Raw genomic sequence first — 15,432 nt, 5'->3', positions numbered from 1 at the left:
GACTAAAAGCAAAAGCTAAAATGTAAAAGCTAAAAGCAAAATCTGATGGTGTCCTGAGTATTTAAACTGGCCTTTCGGCCACACCTCAAATGTTTTCTTGATCAATTAGATATTGTTTTTGTTTGGGGTGTCATAAATCATATGTTATCTTATCAATCACGTGGTCCGAATTTTCCCGCTCTTGCAGGGTATAATTTTGGACACGATTCCTACACTGTAAAACCCGACAACTTCACTTAACTCAAAAAAATAGTTGAAACAGATTACATTGAACATTTTTAGTCAAATTAACTTAATTTTTTTAAGTTCAATAAAATATATATTTTTAAGTGTCCGTTACCATATACTGTTATTTTTGTAACTAAGTATTTTGAGTTTACAGTACATATTTATATTGGGTACAGATAACTTGAACATTTTCATTAGTTTTAAAATGAAATATTTGCATTCTTAAAATCAAATTGTTCATTTTTTTGTTAACTTATTATTTTTTTTTTTACATTAATTGGGGACTCTTACACAGTCCTAGAATTATAATCCTCCTGTAATTTAAAACTTTAAATTTTGAATAAGGCAAAATAACCACAGAGACACTTCAGTGCAAGTAACTTGTTTATTAACCAAATATGACGTTCTTGAAATATCTCATATTATTGCAATGTAAACAAATACAAAATGCTCAAGACACATGAATGTGCCATGTGTAAACTTTCCAAATTGCCTCGACATCACTCAACATCCGGATCACTATACGTTTTCTAAAACAATTATTTAAAACATTTAACTGTAACAAATTGAAATTATAAAATAAAGATGAATGAAGTGTAACACGTATTACAAATATTATAAGTATAATACAAAGCTTATCTTTAGTGTTTTGTTACTTACACAAAATAAAGCTGAAGTTTGTGCACTGCAATGTAAACAGATACAGAATCTCTCTGTCACACCAATGTGCAAGTATCCTATGCGAACATTCAGTCCTTCAACAAGCATTTACATTACAACTACTATAATATAAAACAATTCTGTAAGAGGTTTAATATACAAAACAGCATGGCAGTGTGCAATTATCTGCTGCAAGGAAGCCATCATTTAACTTGCAGTTAACCCTATGTGCAAATTCCTATTGCAACCACACCATTCCACAATTTCAAAATTACCTGAGTGTATTATATTTGTAAATATGTCCTATGGTGTGACATTGCAAAGATATAAAAAATAACAATAAAAAAAATAGCATGAGAAAGTTACAAATACCATTAAAGAGATTAAACTATTTTAAATGATTTTTTCCCCCACATTGTTTGTTGTCACACCATAGGACACATTTAGAATATTTGTCAATACAAATATATGTATTAGATACACAAACATATTACACAAGTATAAAAATGTACAAAACAGGACTTCATTCAACTTTAACGCATTAAAACTTCAGAAACAATATCTATAAAACCCATCTGTTAGATGTTTTACAGCAAGAAAAACAAATGTGCTTACACTACTGCTAACAGGTCATTTTTCAGACTCAAAACTCTAGGCCTCAACTTTCCATCCTCAAGACCCATCAAGACCTTTTGGACAAAGTCAAATGTGTTGAGCAATTGTTTTGGATAGTTAAGGTGCAGGGTGTATGTAAGTGCAAATAGAATGACGAATGCATCAGCCAGTGTGTAGGACTCAATAACAATGTTACCCTCAATCAGAACTGCAATCCTCTCTGGGCAGAAAAAATGGGCATCTGATGATGTCTGATTGCTTAGGAGGAGCCCAAGTGGTACATCATTGATGTTCGGTTCATCAGACTGCTCCACCTAAAGACAACAAGAGAAACAATTACCCATTACTAAAATTTTTCTTAAAGCTGACACCAAACCTGCAGTCAAATACCAGGACAGTCCAAAAAAGGCAAACACAACCACAACCTACATATCTATTAATCACAATCAGATCATAGGTGTGTTCAAATGTGACGGCAATTATTTTAATAAACTATAGGCACTGCTGAATATGCACACTTACGTCCCACATCTTGAAAAGCTAACATCACTCTCATGCATATATGGAGGGAGAGCCCGGAGTACCACAGCACGTCTAACATGGACATCAACTTGATCCTTTCATTGTCATAAAAAAAAAAATAATAATTCAGTACGGATGCTAATCAGTATAGCCTCACAACACTATTCATGAACCAACCATTAGAGTTCAACTAAAGATAATTAAGCACCTTTACCAGGCATTAAGAATTGAACCAACTGACCTGGAGGTCATAAATTCTGAAGAGCTGATCCAGGAGTTCAGAAGCTTTTCCTGTCCGAGAAGCTTTTTTCCGAAACAGGCTCTGAAGCCGGGGGGTATGTTGGTCCAGTTGAGCAAAGAAACGATTCTTTTTAGGTTGACATTCGTCACTCTGTGAAACTCAGCACAGATCTGTAAAAACAGTCACAAAAAGAAACATTTTGAACACATTTTGAACATTCAACACAACCACAACAAACAATTAAATGTAAAGATCCTGAATAGTTATAACAAAGAAAATATTTGTACCTGCGACTAATTTAAGAGCAGGCCATCGTTTCAGGATTTCATCAACTGGTATCTCATTACAGACGATCTCTTTGCGCCGCAAAGCAAAAGTGCTGTCCATTAACCTTGTGATCAGGACAAGATTTTTGTCAGCCATCTGAACTTCATCTATAATTCTTTGTCTTTGTTGTTCGAGGCTTGAAGTATCATCACCTCTTGGGAAATTTGGAAGGAAATAAATTTCTGCCCTTTTTGGTCTTTTGATGTTCGTGTGAGGGGCATCTTTTTGGGGGTTGTTTTTACTCCTCTTTCCAGAATTTACAGCAACTTCCTGAGATCCAGCACGACTTAATTTTGGTGCGGTAGTTGCCCATCTTAAATGTTAGGCTGTTCTTCCATCCATACTAACCTGCACAAGAGCCTGGCTCTTTTAGACAGGGATGCTTGTTGACAAGGGCTTCTGCTACCATAGAAATTTCCTTAACATTAGGGTATGCTTTATAGCCATGCATTTGTTCTGCTAGGGTCTCAAGAATGTTGTGCTTTTGTACTCTATTTAACTTCAAAGTCTTTCCTGTTGTCTCGTATGCAGCATTTCCCTCAGCAAGTACAAGTTCTACTTCAAAAGAAAAAGTTGGCACTCGAAAAATGCAAGGCCACATTTCAGCCCTCTCTGGAATCCTTGCATGTGGCAATATTACTGTGTCATCAGATGCTACAGAACTAGCATCATTCTCAGATCGCACCACTATAAGGACAGCCTTCTGTGGAAGTTCCTCAATGTCTAAAAGGGAACATAGCTGCCCGTTGTAGTCAGGATCTTGGTATGATAGGGTAAAGTCAATGGTGAGATCAAATTTCTCTTTTATCTTTGTTTTTAGCTCTTCCACAGATGCTGGACGTGAAGATAAAGTCATCTTCCTCACAATGTCAGTGGATGTATGGACATGCAGGAAAAAGTTCTGCGCTTCCATTCCTGTAAAAAAAAAAGGAAAAGAAAAAAAGGCTTGTCAATGTTTTTCCCAACCTCATTTATCATGACTGTAAGTCAACATTTCTAAATGCATTTTAGACATCCAGGTGTTTGATCAAAATGAACCTTTTCTGTGTTAACACCAAATGTCCATCAATGTTGTATGCTGGGAGACTTTAGTGACTGTGTCATTTAGTTCTGATAGCTCATGCACAGAGAAATTGTCCAATGATGTCAGCTTAAATGATCTTAAATGCTCGATGTACCAGCACTCGTAGGACCTGCACAGAAATGACACAGAGTTATTTACAAGAAGTATACATTCAATCTTGCAAAAATTAGGAAGTCCCCCTGACTGTCCTGCAGATACAAACATTCCATTTGCATAATCTGTGCCATGTATGGAGACCACTGATGTGCTATATATATTTTGGCTGTCTGTCTTGGTCTTTATGAAGTCTTTCGCCACTTGAGGTTGAGTAGTAACCTGCACAGAAGTAACACTTCTGGTTTGTATTTGGGGTTTGAAAAAAGATGGGGCATTCATATGAAAAGCCATCATGGACAGATGCCTATCAGCAAGAGTCTTCAAGATATTTTTAAAATTGTGTGTGTCATGCATCACCCTTTTAAAAAAACGATGTTTCCCTTCTAACCTCATGGTACACAGATGAACCAGAGGCCCAAAACACTTGATCAGTTCCGGGTAATGTTCAATGTAATGGTGTTTTGGTCTGAGATTTAAGTCTGGAAACACAGCTTTAAGAGCCTGTCTGTGATCACTTATTTTGGTCTGCAGGTACTGAAGGGATTCCTCTGTGAAAGAAGGAGATAACACAAGCTGGACAATTTCTTTAAGGTTCATTATTATGTCCCATGTTTCATTGCCTTCTGGGACCTTACTTCCTATCATCAAGGTTAATAATCTCAGCAAAGCAGAATTTTCATGTCCATTTCTTCCAATACTTAGTTTGGCAACAAAACTCTTTGGGATTGGTTGTGGCTTATCAATCTTGTCAAAATGCTGATACGGAAATGTGTGAATCTTTGTGTTCAGATATTCAAGCGTGAAATACTTCCGCCGAATCATTTCACGGATGCACAAAGCCAACTCAACAGGTACAACACCCTCAAACAAATCATGCAGTATATCTGGTGGGAAACCTGTAACGGTATGAAAATGCTGCAGGGCCTTGCTAAGAGGACACTCACCCACAACACCTAAATGAGCTACATTTTCTTCCTGCAAATCTTTTTGGACATGTAGATCATGAGATTTCTTCATTCTCATGCTGAACTCTCCTTCAGAAACTTCGCTGATCTGTATTTGGTCTGTAGTACAGCAGCATAATCTGCAGATGTATTGTCCTCGAAAAGACTGCACAAAGCCTGCAAGACCATGAGCAGCCAAGTTATCAGCTGCAACACACAACACAGTGCCCTGAACAAGCTGACCAAGGGTTTCAATGAAAATGCCATCCTGTTCAAGAGTTTGCAAGTCTTTCAACAAAGGTGACAGGATACTTTCATAACCACACCCTGCACGTCAGATACTTTGCATAGCAGCGCTAGCTGTATGATAGCTGGGTAGGTTTGCAAGCAGCCATTATACTGCACAAAGCTTTTCTGAATGTGCCTAAAGGATTTGCTATTTCAAGGTCGTCCATATACAAAATGAGTGACAATTTCAGCTCTCCTGCTTCTGACAAAAAATGGTTTTCTTTAAAATAGGTTTTATCTTCATGAGACATGTACATTCCTGGTGATGACGGGTTGGCTTGAATTTTTTCATTAAGATCAGTATTTTTAAACATAGCTTGAAGCATTTGTAGTACTGGAACATATACCACTGTGCATTCTCTCAAACCTACAGTATATTGTACTGGCATTACCAGAGGGTAGTTGCTTCTCACAAATGTTTTCTTTCGCTTAGAAGTAAACAGCTCTGCACCTTCCGCAGTTGCACTGACAAAAACATTACTTTTCATGATAGCTTCAACTAAATCATTAAGAAGGACATCACTGATTGACTGTTCATTTTCTTGAAGAACCGTCATAATAGAGTCTCTCACAAGAGGTTTGGACAGTAAGAATATCTGCTCCAAATTCTCAACTATGTCTTGTGTTGCCGTCTCTGAAACATGAAGAATACTGTGCATTTTCAAGAACAAAGACGACAAGTTGCTATTTAGTTGAGCTTGCAATTCACAAGTATCATAAGTCGACTCAAGAGGACTATAGTCAGGACTTTCATGCTCAGGAGTATTCTGAGGAAAGTCAGCAGCTTCAACTTGACCCAGCATTGTGGGGCTGTCAGTTTCTGTTAAGATAATATCATTCTTAAAATTTGACAAATGAGCATCAGCATCTGGATGATGCCTACTTTTGTGGGCATTGAAAGAGGTATAAACATTACTGCGATAGTGACAGTCTTTATATGGACAATCCATCATCAAATGTTGTTTTAAATGTGCCCTTAAATGACTGAGGATAGTTTTCCCATTAAATGGCTTCTTGAAACCACATTTAGGACAGATGAATGAAACCCCAAAAGTTAGTTAGGTTGCAATGTTCACAAAAAACACTTATCAGTATACAGTCTGCTTTCTAAAGTGTTAAAAGCTAAATACCAGCATAGAAATGTGTAATGTGTAATAGATAATTTTAATAACACGCACTTCTGCATGGACATTGGTAAACTAACACAGTATGTAATGCATCACTGTGGTACAATACAAGTTAAAGTAACAAACTCTGTAAAAAAATTCAAACATGCATATAACTTGTTAAGGCAAAAAAACGTAATTAAGGTAGCTTGTTTTAGTCTGTGCTTTAACATTGACACTCAGGTAAACGCACCAAGCCGACGAATTCGTTCCAAAATATCTATATTTACCAAAAAAATATAAGGACAACTGAAACCACCAGTGTGTGAACAGCTGCAAATTTGACGAGAGTGGCTAACAGCTAAAAGGAAAGGGTGTGCCGCCAATTTTTCTATGTAGGAAAACCCCTGCTCTAGCACGTCACGTTTGTTGGTCATCACCACAATTATTATTCATTTTTTATTTTTTTATTTATTTTACCGCGAAACGCGAACCCCAACTGTGACTATGTTTAACAAGGATTATGTCATGTTAATGTCATGCCCAAATTCAATGATTACCGGTTTGCTAGTTTGCGATGGACATCATATTTAGGGGAAAGTCGTGGCCTAATGGTTAGAGAGTCGGACTCCCAATCGAAAGGTTGTGAGTTCGAGTCCCAGGCTGGCAGGAATTGTGGGTTGGGGGAGTACATGTACAGTTCTCTCTCCACCTTCAATACCATGACTTAGGTGCCCTTGAGCAAGGCATCGAACCCCCAACTGCTCCCCGGGCGCCGCAACATAAATGGCTGCCCACTGCTCCGGGTGTGTGCTCACAGTGTGTGTGTGTGTGTTCACTGCTCTGTGTGTGTGCATTTCGGATGGCTTAAATGCAGAGCACAAATTCTGAGTATGGGTCACCATACTTGGCTGAATGTCACTTCACTTTCATTTAATTGTAAAGGCATAAAATAAATCTACTTTCAAGACACCAAGTTTGCAGATAATTGTAAAACGACAGTAAAATATAGTGTTAATAGATTACTTACCAGATTAATGCTCCCAAAACCAAAATCGATATAACAGCAGACAGCGTGGTCAAAACGGAGTAAAACTTTGTCCGATGATCTTCGTAAAATTGCTGCATGCTACAGCGCGTGTCTTCTCAGAAGTATTCACAGAATAATGCCACTGTGAAACCTGTTTCGCTATATTTTCTCAACTTTTCTCAAAAAAAAAAAAACGCACCCGAGGCAAGCAGACCAAAATGGCGAACTCTCTCCCAGGCGCAGATGAGCATGTATGTTGAATGCACATGGATGTGACGTCAGGCGGGATAGTGCTATGACAAAAATAAATTAAAGTGTTTGAGCACTGTAAACTTAAAAATAAAAAAATGTACACATGACGCAGAAAATGTGAGACTAATGAACTTTTTTTAATTTTTAAGTTATTACAACCCATTTTATTTATCAAACCTTTACTGTTCAGTCTTACAGTGTATAACAAGAATATGATACATTTGACAAATAACTGATGGTCAGAAATGTTTCAAGCAAACAAAATCAAACACACACACATACTAAACATGAATATGAATACTTAAGCTATTCAATAGTTATTAAAAAGACATACACAATAAGCGATTAGAAACATGATAGTCAAATGTGTGGGCTATATATATTATATGTAGTTAAGTAATGGACTGATATTCATTTATAAGTCTTTTGGGGTTCATTTTGGTGCATCTACATCTATAAAAGACATAAGGATGTTCTATGGAGACCAGAGGTTTAAAGGTCCCCTTAGGAATTTCAGTCTGGTTCTTTTCTTCTAGGTGGGGAAAGGCAATCCAAAGAGCTTGTTATCATGATTATTATCATGGGTTTACATGTGATAGTCATGCTGTGCATCTTTTTGACCATCAATCTTGATTACTTGCCTCAAATTTGACAATCTCTTTTCCAAATTGAAATTGTCAATAATTGTTCTAATGTTGTTAATGTTGAAAGCTTTTCTGTGAAAGAGTTGGTTGGTTAGCTTGCTTCAGACTGGCTGACACGCGGATTTGATTTACAAATCCTGTTGTCTTTTCTGTGGAATTCGGCTCCTCATGTTTCAACCATGTTCCCGAACAAATCTTGTAATCATGTTCTAATATATACTTGCTCTTCTTCCTATTTTCAACCCCTCCTTTTTTAATTTTTTTTTTTATTATCTAATATATTTCCGTTACGCAGAGTAAATTAAAACCTTTCTCATTGTAAATATTGTTGAACTTTGAAATGCTTTAAGTATAATGAAATGAATACTGATGATTTTAAGAATCTGTTATAACCTAGGCCTCTGTGGCTCTCTCCAATGGCTACCGGAGGGCACCTTCACCCCAGTACTGACTTCTTCATGGACTACATTACCCATATGCTCCGTACCTCGGAATAATCACCACCAGGTGTTCCTCATTCCACGGCCTATATAAACTGAAGCCAAACACTCACTCTTTGCGAAGTCTTGTTTAGCCAGCCTAGCATTTTTGAGCATTTATCCCTGCCTGTTTATCTGTCTATTACCTTGGATTGTTCTGATTCTACCGATCCTCTGTCGCCTGCTTTACTGACCCTCTGCTTTGTCTTTGACCTGCCTATCGTCTGCCGCCTGCCCCGATTCAAGCCTGGTAACCAATCTTGATATTGATTGTCTCTGATATCCCTGACGCTGTTGTCTGAACCCTTCCTGTTATCACTACAAGTTCTTAATAAACATTACACATGGATCCGAATGTCTCTGACTCCTCGTTACAGAACCACAATGTGTTTTATTAGAGTTGTGTCTAGTATTTATTAATGAAAATAACAGTATTCATAGGGCAGCCCAAGAAATATATCTAGGTAGTTTAGTTCATAATCAGTTAATTACGAATGAAGAACATTTGAGCCATGTACCTCTATGTAGATCAAATTTTAATTCTCAAACAGCATACCAACTGCTTAAATTATCCAAACCACGTTCCTGAGGCCCCCAACACTGCACATTTTGCATCTCTCCTTTATCTGACACACCCAATTCAGGTCTTGGAGTATCCACTAATGAGCCGATGATCTGAATCAGGTGTGTTTGATTAAGGTGATGTGAAAAACATGCAGTGTTGGGGGGCCTCCGGGAATGTGGTTGGGAAACGTCTCTGTTACGTATGGTAACCCTCGTTCCCTGAAGGAGGGAACGGAGACGCCACATTGGTCACCGATGCAAAATGGGATAACGCTTCGATAGACCAATCTACATCGAGTGTAAACTAAACGAGCGAATGCACATTGGCATGCAATTATTGCATCCAGCTGCCGCTGATCACTGTGTGAGTATAAGAAGGCAGCAGGTGCAATGCATACTAGGTTTTCACTGAGGAGCAGAGCCGGAGACCCGGCAGAGCCGGTACAGCAACCATGCTGTAAGTAAACAGGTCTACCTGAGCGGCTCCGAACCGTCTACAAATCAGCTGGACTGTCAGGGGATAGAGTCGCCATTCTCCCGGGACCATTGCTCGAGACAGCTCGTCGGCTGTACAGTTGAGCAGGCCTGGAATGTAAACAGCATGAAGTGACCTCAGAACCTTCCGACTCCATGTCTGCCAGAGCCAGCCAGAGATGGTGCTCCTGGACCACTAATGTGGACATCGCACGTCCACGTGCCGCCTTTGTGTTTTCATGTGGACAGCGTATATTTTCTGAAATGATGATGTCATCATCATCCCACTTCTCGCCCCTAGTCAGACACCTCTATGTCACGTAACAGCAACAAAAACATGAACACACACTGAACGATTGTCTTTTTATTAACTAGATTTAATACAGATTAATAAATGTATTGTTCCTTGTTCATTTGTGTACCACGTGCAAGGTTTATGTGCATAGTCCATGTCTTCTCTGTTTTTAGTGTATCTCTGTGGCAGAATTACAGCACCACATGCTGGTCTGGCATGTATACTACATTGTTTTGTGGTTTCGTGTGGACGTGGATATCCTTGAGACAAGGAAAAAAAAAATCGGATAGGGAAAGCTCTGGATTGGTTTGAACGTAGCCTAAGTTCGAGTCTGTCCTGGTTGTCTTTGTCTGAGATTGAATATTAAACCATTTTTTGGGTTAAAAGACTATTGTTTGAGTGTGTGCTTTGTTTCTTTGCCGTAGTACTCATGTCGTTAAGCAGTTTAAACCAAATTAAATTAAAATGTAAATGAGTGGAAGCTTCAATAGAATGCTGCCTTGCAAGCACAAAAAATTACTGGATTTCAGTAACAACATAACTATGGTTGCATAATGTTTGTCTCTATAAAGCCTCATGCTTTCAGACTGCAATTTTAATGAGATCTTGAATGCCGGACAGAAAATTAAATAACACTCGTTAGACCCTGAACAGAATATTCCCTGGCCATTATGAGAGCGCTTTATCATGGGAGCAGTCACTACATCTAAATTAACTTATAAATGCATGGCAGCACCTTGCATTTTAGCCACGCTGTCATTTAGTGTCTGTTGTTGCTTAAGAAATTCACTCAAGAGGCTTAAATGATAATGGGAATGAAAATTAGGCACTTGTTGAGGGTAACATACACAATCTTAATTTCCTAGTTTTAAAGACTAGTCCCATAAAGGTTCCCTTGGGTGTCTTTCATTCATGTTCAGAGCATGGTCAGGGACTTGACATAGAACATGACCAGCTACCAAAGATGGTGTTTTAGGACTGGACTTAAAATGCTCCAAAAACATTGGAACAATTAGTCTTAAATGGAAAACATTCTCAGTCATTCTCCCAGGGCCGGATGCTAATAAAAGAAGAAACATGGTTTGCATGCTAATCACTAGGTTTTAAATGTTTAAAATCCTAATTTAAAGGTTTAGTACCTCAGAAGAGTTGGAATATAGAGAATGAGTTGTATGGACCAACACACTCTTATTGCAATTCATAAATATCTGCCATTTTTGTGAAATGGTAGTTCATTTGTATGATTCGTATGACCATTTTTTTTTCTAAAAAACATTTTCATACAATGCAAAACATAAAAATTCAACACCAATTCAGCAAAATGTTATATAGTTATGTTTTCTCATAAGACTGTATTGTATGGTCCACTTTCAAGTTTTATGTATAGGCATGTTTTTGTATTATTTTGTGAGAATAATATGACTGTGAATACTATATGGAAAAGAACTGCAGGAAGATTCTCCAAAAAATTTACTTGAATGGTCGAGAGAGAGAGAGAGAGAGAGAGAGAGAAGCACATAGGTTTGGAATGTCATGAGAATGAGTAAATAGTGGGAGAAGTTTTTAATGTGTCTCACTGAAACCTAGTATATTCACATATCAGTGGGGAGACAGGACTAAATGATCGCAGAGGGTGCATTATGGATCAGTGGCGAGAGGTGAGACAGGTCCTCTTTGCCGAAGCATTCAGTTGTTTCATATTCATCTGTCTGATTGAAGCTTGAATGTGTGCTACATTTCAATTGGCACCGAGCCCCCTCCAGAGTGCTGGAGATATCTAATGCTTTGCCAATCATATGCACATAATAAGGAGAGGAGGGTGAAGGGCAGAGTCATGACTTCCAAATGTTTTCTGTTCTCTTTGTCAAACTTGTCAGGCATGCAATATCTCAACTGCCGCCCAAGCGAGCCCAGGTATTTACCTAAAAACACTTCCAAAGGGTTTTTATTTGAAAGAAATCTTTGAAAGAGCCATAGGGCTAAAGTCACTGTTTATGCATGCTTTGACTGATTGATGTCGAATGCATCTCTGTTTGAAGTCTGGTTTGGTGGTGGATCTGAGCACAGGAAGTATGTACGGTGGAGCACGGGCCATATTGGGCCATAGCATGGCGTCTGAAAGCGGCCGTGCTCACCTAAAGTGCTGGGTGCACATGAAGCCACTGATGCTTGCTTAATGGCAGACTGTGGCGTCTCGCTCTGCCTTTCCAAATCCAACCATTTGGGCAGATGCTCCCTGGCAGTCGAAGAGCCTCTGGCACACACCTATTAATTAGCTTCCCACAAACAGGAAGCAGGTTTTTGGAGAGGAGATGGATGCCGTCTCCATTCCAACTTGTCTTGTCTGAGATGCTCTGAAGTTACAATCCCTCAAAAGAACTATTGGCACTTAAAGTTTCATGGGAAATGGCAGTGTTGGAGAGAGCACAAAGCTGGCACTTGACAAGTGGGAGTGGGTTTAGAAAGGCACCAAATGTTCCTCTGTTGTGGCTCTATTGTTTGTGATGGAGATTCATTTTTCTGTTGTACAGCTACTGAGCTGAAATGGAGCTCATTGTTTACATGTTATTTTGAGTGATATGTTACCTACCTGCTTACATATTTCAAGACACTGCAGACCTGAGTTTGATTGACATCCAAGTTTGGTTGGTGTAAATGCTTTTTTCTGAGGCGAGCACCTAGGGGTTGAATAAATTGCACAGTTGCAGGTATGTTGCAAACGTTCAAGACTAAACAATAAAATGTGAAAAGACCTGTGGGGATGAGATTGAGTCAAGCACTTGAACCAAGTCTAGAAGCAGCCTGACACTATGTGTACTTTCCCACAGTACATATAAAGACTCAAATTGCTTAGATTACATGGCAGATGACCTTTTAAAACCTTTGTGTGATTTCAGAGTTGCCTCTATTGACTTTATTGTTCTCTAGTAGTCCCAACAAACTGATTTCAACATTGAATAGAATAATGTCTGCTGCAGATTTGCCTTGGATTAAGATTTAGATTAAGAGTGAGATGTTGTGCCAGGGTCACGTATTAAACCCTGATTTTAGAGCCACTCAAAGGACGTTTCACTTTGAAACTGCCTCAAAAAGTGCAGTAATGTACGTAATAAAGGTGTTGCAGAAATGTATGTAGAAACATGTATTTCCTATGAGCCTGGGTTGCAAATCTTGCAGTATTTGGGCTTCACATAGGCATCTGAACATCAAAGACACTGTTCCATTTTCAGAAAACGCTATTTACTTTTTTTTTAAATGTTACATCTGTCTTTGCATCAAATACTTCTCATCCTAGTATTTCATAGATCACTTTGAATTTAGCACTTGAGGTGCAATGAAGCCTTTCTGATTGATAGATATGTTCACTGTTAAAAGACCTTGACTGTAGCTTGCGGGTAAAGACATATCCAACCCCAGAGTCTTCTGAAAGGTCAACGCGCCATTTAATCAAACATCAGACTGCTGAGGCCGAGCTGTCAGAGCTATGTGACCTTCTGCTCTCCCCTCTTTTAAAGATCAGCTCTAACCTGCTCAAATGCTGCCACATCACTGGGCCTATCCTGCTGTCCCCCGAGCAAGATCACTCTCCTCACTGCTTCTTTGCTCTAGGTCTTTGCCCGCTGTCTGCATTTCCTTCAAGTGTGCTTGTGATCTTTGAATAGCTTTCGCCTTTGTTGCCGGTGTTTGCTGACAGATGTTATTATAGCATACTGTTGATCTCACATGGACATTTTTTTTTTTTGCAAACTTCTGTTCAGCTTTCAATTATTCTGTGCTCAGTAGCAGGAAATCCAGTCATCTTTTAGTCCCAAGCCAAAATGACACATTGCCATTAGGACTAATAGAGTTTGATGCAGCTCATTAGCTCTGCATAGGCTACTGCGTATAGTGGCACTATTTTTCGATGGCAAATTGGATGCGAGGATGATCTCTTGCTAATGGTTATTTTTAATGCAGTGCTAATGTGGTTGCCCAAGCCCCTCCCATGAATCCAAATGAAATAGGGTTGTTAGGTAGGAGGACACTGTATAGTGTCGAAGTATCAAATGCTGGCTTTGGATTGCAATTTAAAAGCTTTTAGCTTCTGCACAACCATTGCAGATGGTGTCTCCTGTGCTTATTAGCAGTGAAAATTTACAAAGCTTTATAACACTGATTGGTTTGGAAAGTGTGCTTTTGTGTAAAGCAGTTTTTAACCTTTTTAATCCATACAGCCCCATTGTCCAGTATGTACAAAAACTAGGAGTGGAAATATAATGAAAATGATAAATGTATATACAATTCTGCATATATCCTTGTTTTCCAAGAGCACTTCCGACCTCCAAGTTGAAAGCCGCTGGTATAAAATAAAGTAATGGGATTAACTTCATGCAATTTCTCTGATATTTGCTGCCATCAAATCACATTTCACATTTCACTCCTCCCTTATGTCTTAATGAGCTCATGTGTCCTAAATGCATGTCTGCCTCATCTTGCTTTTTCAGCTCTGGTTTTCTGAAGTTATGATTGAATGAGTGTGTAAAAGTGCAGAGATTTTCTATCTGACATGTAAGTCTTATTCATTCTGTAATGACTGAACAACTAATATCCTCTCAATGTAGGGATTGCACACAACTAAACTTTAAACTAACTGTATCACAAGCTGCATAGTATTTGTTTTGCATTGTAACCTGTATTGGACAAATATATATTTGGAAGTTCCCAAAAGTGAGAAAAAGATTTACCCTAGGCACTTTTTGTTCACAAAGCATGTTGCAAGTGAACAGTGCTGCATGAGCGGTAGAAATCTTTGGTCTTCTGAGTCCACTTATAAGCCAAAATGTATGTGCCCTGAAACTGATCAAGCTTCCCCAGAGGAGGACAGAAAATATAAGAGATGAGTCATGATTGTTTTTGCATTATTCATGACGCATTCACATCATCTCACCTGTGTGCACATTTTCTGCACTCTCCATCAATGCAGTGCAGGAAACATTGACTCGCCTACTAGATGAGTAGCAGCCTGGACAACTACTTAACTAAAAATAAGTAGTTTTGCAAACCGTAGAACTTCTTTTTGAGAAGAGCACAAAACATAGTTTATTACTAGGATCATTGACATAATTTATTGAAAATGCAATTCATAAATCAAGTGTAGCATTAGTTCTGGCAGGTCACGATAGTCAAGCTCGCATCAGCTGACTCTCAGTTGACCCTGTGATCTACCTATAGGAATACGACACCTATCTAAGCATTCATATATAAGGTCCCTCAGTTTCATCAGTTTTCCCACTGCTCTATAGCTAATTATCCTTCTCCATCCCCAACTCCTCCTCTGTCAGTCAGGATTAAGCCTTCTGATTCTTCTTTGAATCAGACTAATTCTAAAATGTATGCATAACATTATTGGGCATTTAACAATACATGTGTATAAATTGCAATACATTTATGTTGGTTCTGTTCTGTTTACCCTGGTGGGTAATCACTGCTCTATCTGCTCTTATCCATGCTAGGCTACATGGATGTGCAGGGAGTTTTTGCCTAGAACAGAACCATACCGCCAGTCCAAACTGTATGCTAATTGTCAATCATCTTGGTCCTGAC

General features: G+C 38.6%; 2 protein-coding genes and 1 long non-coding RNA gene across 5 annotated transcripts in view; 1 reads left to right on the top strand and 2 right to left on the bottom strand.

The window, feature by feature from the left end:
* The window catches only part of dpp6a (dipeptidyl-peptidase 6a), a 474,280-nt gene that overhangs the window by 97,780 nt on the left and 361,068 nt on the right, over window positions 1-15,432 (top strand). The window lies entirely within an intron of this gene.
* Window positions 600-2,464, bottom strand: LOC132115921 (uncharacterized). The gene is made up of 3 exons (XR_009425580.1): window positions 2,267-2,464; window positions 2,026-2,120; window positions 600-1,817 (listed from the first exon to the last, which is right to left on the bottom strand). It is a non-coding gene; the product is annotated as an uncharacterized LOC132115921 (long non-coding RNA).
* Window positions 2,566-5,079, bottom strand: LOC132115920 (uncharacterized). The gene is made up of 2 exons (XM_059524354.1): window positions 3,690-5,079; window positions 2,566-3,508 (listed from the first exon to the last, which is right to left on the bottom strand). Exons 1-2 carry the CDS (start codon window positions 4,794-4,796, stop codon window positions 3,455-3,457), a joined length of 1,161 nt encoding a protein of 386 aa, XP_059380337.1. The 5' UTR covers window positions 4,797-5,079; the 3' UTR covers window positions 2,566-3,454.

Source organism: Carassius carassius, chromosome 35 (assembly GCF_963082965.1).
Source record: "Carassius carassius chromosome 35, fCarCar2.1, whole genome shotgun sequence".
Taxonomy (NCBI): Eukaryota; Metazoa; Chordata; class Actinopteri; order Cypriniformes; family Cyprinidae; genus Carassius; species Carassius carassius.
The sequence above is the reverse complement of the archived record's forward strand: the minus strand, read 5'-3'. Positions and strand labels throughout refer to the sequence as shown.

Coding starts and splice junctions, on each gene's coding strand:
- LOC132115920 (XM_059524354.1), bottom strand. CDS start 4,796: ATGAGAATGAAGAAATCTCATGATCTACATGTCCAAAAAGATTTGCAG. Junction 3,509..3,689: donor TATCAGAACTAAATGACACA/GTCACTAAAGTC, acceptor TTTTTTTTACAG/GAATGGAAGCGCAGAACTTT.